The following is an 11417-nucleotide window of genomic DNA, read 5'->3' on the forward strand; positions in this document are numbered from 1 at the left end:
ATGACGATGATGGTGATGGTGATTGTTGTACTCTTCTAAGGTTCTACTGCCAACTGGTCGAAGACGGACAGCCCGGGCGGTGACCAGCGCAACAAGCCTGGGCGTGATGTTCCTGTCCCTGCTGGAGTTGGGACAGTGCGGTAATATTCCAGTACCAATCCTTACCGGACTGTTCCCTCCGTCACAGAGTCAGATTCTCAACCTCAATTCCCAACTGAAGAGGTATAGAAAGGGCCGATAGTCAATGAACAAAACAATCCGGTCGGGATCCAAAACTTACTTTCTTCCTTATCTCATCTTTTAATGGAGTTACAGCCTACTCTTTTGTGCATCGGCAACATGGATATGTGTTTAATCAGTAACCGGATCGACCCGATGCTGGCTGGGCCTCGGGCTGATTACATACGCCGCTGAGAAATACAGTATCGATAATACCGGCCCGCCAAACGAACCTCAGAAGCTTCTTGTGTCCCAACACCGAACGCCTTTTTCCCTATCCTCAATCAAACCTCCTTCCATCCGCAAATTATCCCCACTCCCCCCCTTACCCTCCTCTCCCGACCTCGCTCACTCGGAGGATTGGTTGTCTGTCCTGATATCGACCTCCTTTGGATTTCTTTTCTCTTCGCTTCTTCTTCTATTCCCTCGCCATGTTCCGCAGTCTCCTGCCGCGGGCGACACCGCGGGCTGCCCTCCGCTCTGCCGGCCCCAAGGCTGTCCCTTCCAACTTCATCGCTACTCCTTCTCTCACTCTCTTCACGAAACGTGGCTATGCCTCTGAGTCGGGTAGGTCATCGAACTCTCCTGACGATGCCGGACAGGGTGAGGCCTGTCGCGGCCGATGCCTGCTCTTCCGGATCAAAACCCTTTTCCCGGTCTGTTCCCGGCTAACCGGTGGCTTCATGGGGTAGGTGAGCACGATGTCGTGATCATTGGTGGCGGTGTCGCTGGATACGTTGCTGCTATCAGAGCTGGTCAGGAGGGTCTCAAGGTGCGATATCCTGTTTCTCTCCGCTCACGAGCGATGCGGTGAAGCCGTACACTAACCTTGGTCGCCTCTTTTTTTCCCTGTCGTCAACAGACTGCCTGTATCGAGAAGCGTGGCCGTCTCGGAGGTACCTGCTTGAATGTCGGCTGTATCCCCTCGAAATCTCTGTTGAACAACTCCCACCTGTACCACCAGATCCTCCACGACACGAAAAAGCGCGGTATCGAGGTCGGCGATGTCAAGCTCAACCTTGAGCAGATGATGAAGGCCAAGGACACCTCCGTCGAGGGCCTGACCAAGGGTATTGAGTTCCTCTTCAAGAAGAACGGTGTCGACTACATCAAGGGTACCGGTGCCCTCGTCGACGAGAACACCGTCCAGGTCAACCTTCTCGAGGGTGGTGAGCAGACTCTGCGCGGCAAGAACATCATCGTTGCCACCGGCTCCGAGGCCACTCCCTTCCCCGGCCTGAACATCGATGAGAAGAGAATCATCACCAGCACCGGTGCTCTCTCCCTCAAGGAGGTCCCCAAGAAGATGGTCGTCATCGGTGGTGGTATCATCGGTCTCGAGATGGTAGGACTTGATTTTTCCGTCAAAATCAAAATTTCCGCTGCTAACCCGTTGGTCTTTGTTGTTATAGGCTTCCGTCTGGTCCCGTCTCGGTGCTGAGGTCACCGTCGTCGAGTTCCTCGGCCAGATCGGTGGTCCCGGTATGGACGCCGACATTGCCAAGCAGGCTCAGAAGATCCTGCAGAAGCAGGGCATCAAGTTCAAGACCGGCACCAAGGTCACCAAGGGTGACGACAGCGGTGCCACCGTCTCTCTGAGCGTCGAGGCCGCCAAGGGCGGCAAGGAGGAGACCCTGGACGCCGATGTCGTCCTGGTTGCCATCGGCCGCAGACCCTACACCGAGGGCTTGGGCCTGGAGAAGGTCGGCATCGAGAAGGACGACCGTGGCCGCCTGGTCATTGACCAGGAGTACCGCACCAAGGTCCCCCACATCCGGGTCATCGGTGACTGCACCTTCGGCCCCATGCTTGCCCACAAGGCCGAGGAGGAGGCCGTTGCCGCCATCGAGTACATCAAGACGGGCCACGGCCACGTCAACTACGGCGTCATCCCCAGCGTCATGTACACCCACCCCGAGGTCGCCTGGGTCGGCCAGAACGAGCAGGAGGTCAAGGCCGCCGGCGTCAAGTACCGCGTCGGCACCTTCCCCTTCAGCGCCAACTCCCGCGCCAAGACCAACCTCGACACCGAGGGTCAGGTCAAGTTCATCGCCGATGCCGAGACCGACCGCATCCTCGGTGTCCACATCATCGGCCCCAACGCCGGTGAGATGATCGCCGAGGCCACCCTGGCCGTCGAGTACGGTGCCTCTTGCGAGGACATCGCCCGCACCTGCCACGCTCACCCTACCCTGGCCGAGGCGTTCAAGGAGGCTGCCATGGCCACCTACTCCAAGGCCATCCACTTCTAAACTCCCTCACCTCATCCCTTCAACCCGCCCCATCATGTACCTCCACCTCTAGTCTAGCTTCGCTAGCAAATTCCGTGTAGCATTGACACCATTATATTTCCTATGTCCTTGAGTGTAATCAACCCTTTTTTTCATGAATCAAAGAGTATTTTGGAATTCTAGACCGGCTTGAAGCGAAGCACCTTTGCGTTCGTGGAGAATATCAAATCTTGTACTGGAGTATGTTCCATCCCTTCACGTAGAGTATATTCCATCGTGCCATAAGTACACTATCTGGATGTAGGTAGCGTAAGAAAGACAAACAGATAATGAATCCAGTGCAGTCCTCCACACGGCAAGTGGAGACATCGCAGCCCCTGTTGGAGCTCAACTCAGTCCGTTCTCGTTGCGCGTCAGCTTTTTCTGCATCGGAGGCCTATCAACAGTCCGCGGGCATGATATCACTGTCGAGGGCTACTAGATCTAGCTTTGCGCTAATCGGGACGAAGTCCTCTGGTAAAAATACCCATCAGCAGAGATAGAGGATACTATGCGCACATACAGACCACAAAGAACTCGCGGTGTAAAGAAGAACTTGAACCTCGAAAGGTAGATTGAACCCTCGGGCCGTCGTTGAGAGGCACTCATTCTGATCTCTAAGCTTCTGTAATCATCAGAGTTGTCATCATTCAACAATATCCGATGTGGTGTAATGGCTAACATCGCTGTCTCTCACACAGCAGCTCGGGGTTCGATTCCCCGCATCGGAGTTCACTTTTTGTATTCGTTTTGTCACACGCACAGTCGGTCTACCTGGTCTACCTAGTCTGCTTTTTGTTTTTTTTTGTTTTTTTTTTTGTTTTTTGCACAGCAGCATCATTACTCAGTGCGCGATTAAATATACCTTACTCATGAGAAAAAACAAAGGCCAGGCTGAGAAAGGAGTCTCTGGGTGTGCATAATACCAAATTTTCGGTCGGTCGTCCACACAACCAACCTCCTTCCCCTGCACAAAAGGCCCGCCCAACCCGTACAAGAATAAACGAGAGTAAAAAACGAACTCCGATGCGGGGAATCGAACCCCGAGCTGCTGTGTGAGAGACAGCGATGTTAGCCATTACACCACATCGGACCTTGTGTGATGGGCAGTTGTTATGTTGACACTATGTTCTTTTCTCGGCGGTAAACTATGTGCGTAGAGTACGTAGTGCCTTCGTATCTCAAAGTGAGGAGGCTCTTCCATCGTCATAAGCTGGATATATGCTCCAAGCTGTTGTTGCCACTTAGACTCTTACAGAAACAAGGTGTGGTGGCAACGGTAGAACATGTGGTTTGCCATGGCGGGGTTGGAGGGCTCTTTCTCGTTATCTCTTTTGGGCGTTATTCTGTCTTTGAAGATAGTTAGCTGGCTTGCATTTGCATCTGCTCGCTGAGAGGGTAAGAGATGGAGGTAAGAGTCATCCTGGGAGGCGGGAAAGCGATGAATGTTGGATGTAGCTCGCTGGTTGCTTCATTTGGTGGTAGTCGGTGGGTGTCTTCTTTGGAGATGGGTTTCTCGATGGGTCGTTGGTCTTATGTTAGTCTATTGATCATCAAAGACAGAGAGAGAAGGGAGAGATGGTAGCGTGCAAGACTACCAACCAACCAGGCACTGCATAGGAAAGCACAATCAAACCGTGATTCAAATTGCATGTAAGGATATCCTCGGGTATTGTGTGCCAAGTAGGAGAACATGGGAAGTTGAGAAAGGTAAGTCTGGAGCGCTAGCAAGAGTGATGCGTTCAAATATTATATAGGTGACAGCGAAGCTGGTAAGAACGTTGCCAGGTAGGTCAAGGAGGGCAAGCAGTCCCGTTTCGGAAGGAGCAGCAACCGCCGCCCCGGTGCCTTCCATCATTGGGTTAATATTTACGCCAAGCAGACCAAGTGGCTACGCAATCAGTGGTATATAGAGACACAACTTATGCCAATGGAGACCCTCGCACTGTCCCTGTAGACCTAACCAAGTACTCTCTCTCATCTCAACCAATTCAAGCCAAGCCATACACACGTAACATAACAGAACAGACAAACCCGAAACAACAACTCAGAAGCAAAAACATGCACTCTGCCCCATTTCCTACCCACGTATAACATCAGTGATGTGAATCCACCAGCTGAAAGGAGAACATCCCAACATAAGAAACTACCATAGCATCCACGCACATACAACGAAGAACCCGAAAGTGGGCCCGCCTTCGCAGATCTACCCCCCAACCCAACCCCATTGAATACCAATGTTCCAACCGCCTCATAATATAAACAAGAACCTAGGGCCACAAGAACCTAGGGCCACCCCGCGAGGAGACATCCATATCCACTTCGAAGCGAGACACCCTATCCCTATCGTCGCGGTTACGGCGTCGGCCCCCTTCTCGGGGTCGTAGGTATAGATCTGGATGGGTGTAAGTGTGGGTATAAGTATGGAAATGGATATGAGTATCGGTCTGGTGTCGATGGGATCGAGAACAAGGGTCAGCGTGCAGTCTGACAGTGCTGCAGAAGGTATACTGCTCGCTGGATCGGGGTCCGTCGAGGGGGTAGTGGTGTTGGTGATGATGGCGATAGCTCGCGCTGTCGCTGCTGTATCTCCTGTGGCGTGATTCATGGTGGTGGTTAATGTAATGGTAGTGGTCGTCGTCATAGGTGTCCCTTTCGATCAAGCGGGTGGGAGATTAGGCTCGGGTGTCTGGGACAATGCAAGAACCATGCTAAGGAAAGAGAGGAATCTTACAACCGAGAGGCAGGGGGTTGTGCTATCGCACCAGAGGCGACAGGGACGAAGCAAGGATCTGGACGGTGGCGCACCCGCGGAGCATCGTTATTTGTTGCCGGATGATACTCGTTTTTGATCCGATAATACACCTTGTTGGCGTGGTTGTTGAAGTGTTGTTCGAGGTGATTCTGGTGGCGGTGGAGACGCTGAATTGCATCGCGAGGCATGTTTGCTTGGTGTAGTGGCAGTCAAGGCCAACACTATTGCTCAAGTTGTGTATATTGAAAATTGGAATCAATAGATAGGTGGTCGTCTACATATTTATTTCCAAGAGCAGAGGAACAGCTATATTTCCCAAAGCGGCTGAAGTCAACAACCTCACCGAGTCTGGCCAGATTGTGCTACACAGGGTTCATCGCCGTGTAATACAGCATGTCATGTAGTTTGCCTTCTTCTTGCAAGGCCTGCCCGGGGTCTAGGCACCAAAAAAGAAGAATATGACCCCAAATCACCTACATTTCGATGTGGCGTTACTTCGGAAAAGTCGTAGTGGTATCTCAGCGCTGAATTCATGCAATCTTGCAGTAATGGGAATCAAGAATGGAGTCAAAGCCTCCCTGCAACCAGCCAGTAATGCCCAATGTTTTTCACGGGATCATCAAACAATAACCTGATGCGGAGTGAGGTTTACTCCAACTTGTAGATATGCCCAGAGGACGTAGGTAGCTCTTTGCTATAGGTCATCGACGGGGCAAAGGGCTGGACCCATTCTTTCAGCACAGCCAGGAAAGTGTCACTGACAGCTCTCACGGCCTCGTCGCGTGAAGTGCCAGAGCTCTCGATGTAGACTGGAATTATCAGTCAGCAAATCAAAGTCCTCACTTGTGGACATGGAACTCACTCTTCACTTTCGGCTCAGTGCCAGAAGACCGGAACGTGAATCGAACTTCACGATCAAGCCATAAAGTCAACATCTGACTGTTCTGGTCAATCGGGAGCTTGGGTTTGTGGTCCTGCGTGCCAGAGTCATATCCTTGTGTCATGTCTCGCCAGCGGTGGATTCTGAACGACCCAAGCGATTCCTCAGTGCGGAAGGGACCGGCTCTGATTGCATCGAACAAGCTCGCTGTAACCTCAGGGCTTGGGGACCGGAAGTAAGTGTTCAGTGTTTCGTGATGTCCATGCTCTTTGAAAAGCTGTTGCAATTTCATATAAGGTGTCATGCCCTCGGCCTTCCACTTTGCCTCGGCCAGGAGGAACACCATCGCCGCGGAGATGCCATCCTTGTCGTACGACACCTCGGGAAACATGTACCCAAGAGCCTCCTCATAGGCAAACGGAACATAGTAGCCCAGCTCCTCGAGTCTGCGGGCTGTGTTTCCCATCCACTTAAAGCCCGTGAGAGACTCCTCATAGTGCATACCCTTTGCTTTGGCCATCTTCTCCAGCATGCTGGACGAAACGGCGGAGTTCAAGACTGCAACTCGTGTGTCACTGTCTATGGTTTCTAAGGAGTCAAACAGGTGTGACGCCAGGAGAACACCCAAATGATTTCCAGTGTAAATAAACCATGATCCGCTACACAAGAGGCATCAATTAGCGCAGAGTTTATAGCTCAGCCATCAGTGATACTTACTCCACTTTCTCAGCCGCAGCAAACCGATCGGCATCTGGATCATGGGCAATTACCAGAGGTCTCCCCTCCTTGTCCGCAAGTTGTAAAGCTAGGTCTAGAGCGCCGGGCTCTTCCGGGTTTGGGAAGGCAACTGTGGGAAAGTCTGGGTTTGGCTCCGCTTGCTCTGGCACGACGGTGAAATCACTTATGCCGACGGAACGACACAACCCAGGAAACACCAAGCCACCTACTCCGTGTAAGGGCGTGTAGATGAACGGCTGCGGCTGTTTCCATTCCCGGACGGTATAAGTCTGCAGACAATGTCAGCCGTGAAGAGCACGACAGCACAGAAAACCACTCTTACAGCGTACTGCCAAACTGCCGTGTTGTAATGGGGCAGGATACTTTCGTAAATCTTGTCGCGCAGATATTCGCTTGGTTGCAGCTCATCCCAGGCAGTAGGCCATGGGACTTGATTCTCTTCGATGGATTGGGCTATCTCCACGTCCATCGGACTATTGATTTGGGCACCATTCTTGAAATAGCTGGGATTCGTCAGTGATACTCAAAAGTGGTTGGAATTGTGCGATCAGACACTTTGTAGCCTGCAGCACGATCAGTCAGCAATCATTGTCTCGAACAAACAAGGAGATGAGGAAGAGACGGCGAAGGCCTACCATTGTCCTGCGCTGGATTCTGCAGTTTGAAAATTAGCCACCACGGTCTAAGCTGCCCAATGAACATGGAACAAAAAGCTTACATGGCTTGCGGTAACCATAATGCCTGCAGCAGCGTGCAGATGGGTTACACCAAAAGGGACGGTTGGAGTAACCGAGGACTCCGAATAGAACCAGACCGGGATCTGCTGTGCGATGAAGGCATTGGCAGCCAATGCGGCAAACTTATCCGAGTGATACCGCGCATCGTGGCCGATGACCACACCGTAAGATGCGATGTCGCCGTGGCGGGTTTTCAGGTACTTTGCTAAGCCTTGGGAGGCCTGAATGACGGTCAGGGAGTTCATACAAGAGAAACCTGCTGCCATCCGTCCCCGCAAGCCCGCAGTGCCAAATTGGATGCCTGCGATAGACGATTAGACGATAGCTATCGTGAGGGAGGCATGCCGCATGTGCCACAAAGGCCAATGGGGTTTTCAAGAGAGGGGTTCAGTAGGATGTCAAGCCCAGTGCTGACATACGTTTTTGCAAGCGCAAGGCCAATTCAGCCCAGTCCCCGGAGTCCCGAAGCTGTTCAATTTCGGCACGGGTGGATGGATCCTGTCATGGGGCGTTAACATTCACGTTTCAAGATCCGCAGTAGAGCCTATCGATAAACATACCTGGTCCCACTCCAGCCACCTTTGGATCAGTGGAGTGAGGGCCTCCTACGCAAACGACAAACCAAATGGAGTCAGAAAATAAGCTGATTTCGGGAAGCCGTGAGTTGCCGGAGGAAAAAATAACTATACCTCTTGTGGATTGGTGGCCATGTTGGATCATACGACGAGGGGACAACGAAAAAGAATAATAATGGGGTGAGATGATCGGAATGTGTTCACGTCGGGAAGAAGACCGATGGAGGGGGGGAGGGGGGGGGAGAGAGAGAGAAAGGAACAAGAAGTAATGGGGAAAGGAAGCACGGAGTACGGGGAGTAGATGGGGTATTGAAAGGGGAAAGAAAATCAAGCGAGAATAGTTAGCCAGCAAACAATAATAATCAGCAACGACGAGAATACAAAGAGAACAAAAGAACAAAAGCTTTGACAAGTAGTGACAAGTCAAGTTACTGAGTAAGTCATCAAGATTATGTTGGTGTGGGGGGAGAAGGAGAAGGAGGGGGGGGGGGGGAATTCAAAAGGAGGAAAAGGCAAAAGCAGCACAGCACAGCATGAATTCAGGTTGAAGATGGAGAGAGACAGACAGAGAGTGGCTTTGGGCGGGATGTCTGGATCCGGTGACGATCGGCGGCTCTCCCCGCCCTGGACTGTTTTATTCTTAGCTGTGGTTGTGGACTGTTGTTACAGTTGTTACTGTTGTTGACTGATGTTCCACTACGGAGCACTACGTACTGTTTAATTGCTTGGTGCTTAACTTAGTGCTTTTAGTGCTTAGTAGTTAGTTAGTCTCCGCCATTCTTTCCGCCGGGCCTCTTTCAGGTTTCAACATCCAACCCGCGCGTCCTTGCATTCTTCCTCCCTCTCCTCCTCTCTCTTCTATTCTATCTCTTCCTCTCCCTCCCTCCTAACCCCCTTCTTTATTCTCTCTCCAATCTCATTCCCACCACCTTTCCATTCTCGATTGGCACTATCAGCAGTACAATGCCCTTTCTCACTGACCGTTCCTAAACATCCACGACCCGCAATCGTGTTCACCGCGCAGGCAGCAATGGCCGCAATGGGGAAGAGTCCTGCGACCCGGAAGGAAACCCTTCTCTCGCGCCGCTACATCGAGGGCCTTATCGCAGATGGGAAACAGATCATCATCTTCGACGATCGTGTCTTGAAAGTCGACGCTTGGATTCCCTATCACCCCGGAGGTGATAAATCCATCAGACACATGGTCGGAAAGGATGCAACGGATGAGATCAATGCGTACGTGGCCTCGCGCTTGGGCCATACTTAGGCCAATCTTTGCCATGGAACTATAACTGATCGTCTGTTTGAATATAGATTGCACTCCAAGGAAGCGCGTCAACGCATGCTATCGTTCCAGATCGGCCGCATCCAGGGCCCATGGTTGAACTTCCTGCCTCCGTTCCAGGGCGGGAAGTTCCGTCCCTACACCGAAGATTGCGTCTCCGACGGCGAGAGTTCAGGCCAGGAGAGTTCCGGACAGGAAACGTCACAGCCTCCGTCCCCGATCTTCGACGCAGTAGATTCGACTGCGTCTCTTCGCCAGCGAAAGGCCCCCTCCGCCGAAACCCCGGATTCAGCCGCACCGCTGGAGGACGAGTCCAAACCCAAACCCTTCTTTCTCGATGCGCGCACCCGGGAAGAGATCATCTTTGACACTGCCAAATATCCCTCCCTCGACGCAGCAAATCAAGACAAAATTCGGCAGCGATACCGTCAATTAGACCAACAGATTCGGGCGGAGGGTCTGTACGATTGCCGCTACTTCTCATACTTCATCGAATGTTGTCGGTATACACTGTTCGCGGGCCTGTCATACTACTTCCTCCATCTAGGGTGGTATGGAACGTCTGGGTTCTTCTTGGGATGCTTTTGGCACCAGCTTGTCTTTACCGCCCATGATGCTGGCCACATGGGTATAACGCATAACTTTCACTTCGATTCAGTGATTGGTATTATTATCGCCGACTACCTGGGAGGACTGAGTCTCGGGTGGTGGAAACGGAGCCATAACGTTCATCATATCGTGACCAACGCCCCCGAGCATGATCCAGACATCGAGCATATGCCGTTCTTTGCCATTTCCCACCGCTTCCTCACCAGTCTGCGCAGTACATACTATGACCGCGTGATGACCTTCGACGCTGTAGCGAAGTTCATGCTGCGCTTCCAGAACTATCTCTACTACCCTATCCTACTCTTTGGGCGATTCAACCTGTACCGTCTGAGCTGGGAATATCTATTCATGGGCCAGGCGCCGAAGAAGGGCCCTGCCTGGTGGCATCGCTGGTTCGAGATCGGCGGGCAGGTCTTCTTCTGGTTTTGGTTCGGCTACGGGGTGATGTACTGCACCATTCCCGACTGGAAGAGCCGGTTGACCTTCCTTATGATCTCGCACATGGTCACCTCGCCCCTCCACGTGCAGATCACCCTCTCCCATTTCGCCATGTCCACGTCCGACATGGGGGTCACCGAATCCTTCCCCCAGAGAATGTTGCGCACCACCATGGACGTAGACTGCCCGACTTGGCTCGACTGGTTCCACGGCGGCCTGCAATTCCAAGCCATCCACCACCTGTACCCGCGCATTCCCCGCCACAACCTGCGCCGCACGCAACGGCTGGTTCTGGATTTCTGTCGCGACACCGGCATTCCCTACACCATCTTCACCTTCTACGATGGCAACAAGGAGGTCATCGGCAAGCTCGGCGATGTGGCCAAGCAAGTCCGCATTCTGGAGGAATGTAGAAAGTCGTGTGCTCAACAGGGAGTCTTCTCGGATCACCACTAGAACCCAAACTCACTAGGAACAGACGGATGCTTATACTTGGTGGTCGCGAGTCCTGCTGTGGGTTTGTTCTCCGGCGGTATGGTATGTAAACGTAGAACTGCTTTTGTATATAGTTCAGTCCCCTTGGCCAGACACAGACACGCATGTACATGTACACTTGGACGCAGGACTTACATTACGGGTCGCTGTTTTCGATGGTCACTTATGAAGAATCTGACGTTTCTAATGACGTGTTGTTCGATTGGCTGGGCTCTTTTGGTCGTCCGACAAGTTAGATTGTTGTCATTTGTGCTGGGAGCATCCTACATGATCTCCCATTACCTTCTCTATTAGAGTGTAACTTATGTCTAGCTCATGCTACCAGCAGAAGCCCTAACATAAGCCCAGGCGAATCTCCCTCTTAATCCAGGGTATCATATATACTGCAGCCCGCGATCACATCTTCCTATTGAAAA

At 52.2% G+C, this 11417-nt stretch overlaps 5 protein-coding genes and 2 non-coding genes across 7 annotated transcripts; 4 read left to right on the forward strand and 3 right to left on the reverse strand.

Annotated features, from left to right (window-relative positions):
* Positions 1 to 359: 359 nt before the first annotated feature.
* BO95DRAFT_446313 (uncharacterized protein) lies at positions 360 to 991 on the forward strand. Its single transcript, XM_025587349.1, has one exon. The coding sequence runs from the start codon at positions 651 to 653 to the stop codon at positions 909 to 911; it is 261 nt and encodes an 86-aa protein (XP_025438544.1). The 5' UTR covers positions 360 to 650; the 3' UTR covers positions 912 to 991.
* On the forward strand, positions 959 to 2691 carry BO95DRAFT_446314 (dihydrolipoyl dehydrogenase family protein). Its single transcript, XM_025587350.1, has 2 exons — positions 959 to 1564; positions 1632 to 2691. Exons 1-2 carry the CDS (start codon positions 1250 to 1252, stop codon positions 2469 to 2471), a joined length of 1155 nt encoding a protein of 384 aa, XP_025438545.1. The 5' UTR covers positions 959 to 1249; the 3' UTR covers positions 2472 to 2691.
* Positions 2692 to 3148: 457 nt separating this feature from the next.
* On the forward strand, positions 3149 to 3220 carry BO95DRAFT_t255. The gene has a single exon. It is a non-coding gene; the product is annotated as a tRNA-Glu (tRNA).
* Positions 3221 to 3510: 290 nt separating this feature from the next.
* BO95DRAFT_t256 lies at positions 3511 to 3582 on the reverse strand. The gene has a single exon. It is a non-coding gene; the product is annotated as a tRNA-Glu (tRNA).
* Positions 3583 to 4602: 1020 nt separating this feature from the next.
* Positions 4603 to 5662, reverse strand: BO95DRAFT_250599 (uncharacterized protein). The gene is made up of 2 exons (XM_025581424.1): positions 5224 to 5662; positions 4603 to 5141 (listed from the first exon to the last, which is right to left on the reverse strand). Exons 1-2 carry the CDS (start codon positions 5430 to 5432, stop codon positions 4760 to 4762), a joined length of 591 nt encoding a protein of 196 aa, XP_025438546.1. The 5' UTR covers positions 5433 to 5662; the 3' UTR covers positions 4603 to 4759.
* BO95DRAFT_250607 (phosphoribomutase PRM15) lies at positions 5663 to 8656 on the reverse strand. The gene is made up of 10 exons (XM_025581425.1): positions 8289 to 8656; positions 8160 to 8204; positions 8019 to 8097; positions 7581 to 7900; positions 7498 to 7516; positions 7416 to 7425; positions 7185 to 7365; positions 6842 to 7131; positions 6107 to 6783; positions 5663 to 6053 (listed from the first exon to the last, which is right to left on the reverse strand). The coding sequence occupies exons 1-10, from the start codon at positions 8307 to 8309 to the stop codon at positions 5893 to 5895; spliced, it is 1803 nt and encodes a 600-aa protein (XP_025438547.1). The 5' UTR covers positions 8310 to 8656; the 3' UTR covers positions 5663 to 5892.
* Positions 8657 to 8799: 143 nt separating this feature from the next.
* Positions 8800 to 11377, forward strand: BO95DRAFT_421339 (fatty acid desaturase). Its single transcript, XM_025584560.1, has 2 exons — positions 8800 to 9410; positions 9489 to 11377. The coding sequence occupies exons 1-2, from the start codon at positions 9205 to 9207 to the stop codon at positions 10960 to 10962; spliced, it is 1680 nt and encodes a 559-aa protein (XP_025438548.1). The 5' UTR covers positions 8800 to 9204; the 3' UTR covers positions 10963 to 11377.
* The last annotated feature ends 40 nt before the right edge of the window (positions 11378 to 11417 follow it).

Source organism: Aspergillus brunneoviolaceus (genome assembly GCF_003184695.1).
Source record: "Aspergillus brunneoviolaceus CBS 621.78 unplaced genomic scaffold BO95scaffold_70, whole genome shotgun sequence".
NCBI lineage: Eukaryota > Fungi > Ascomycota > Eurotiomycetes > Eurotiales > Aspergillaceae > Aspergillus > Aspergillus brunneoviolaceus.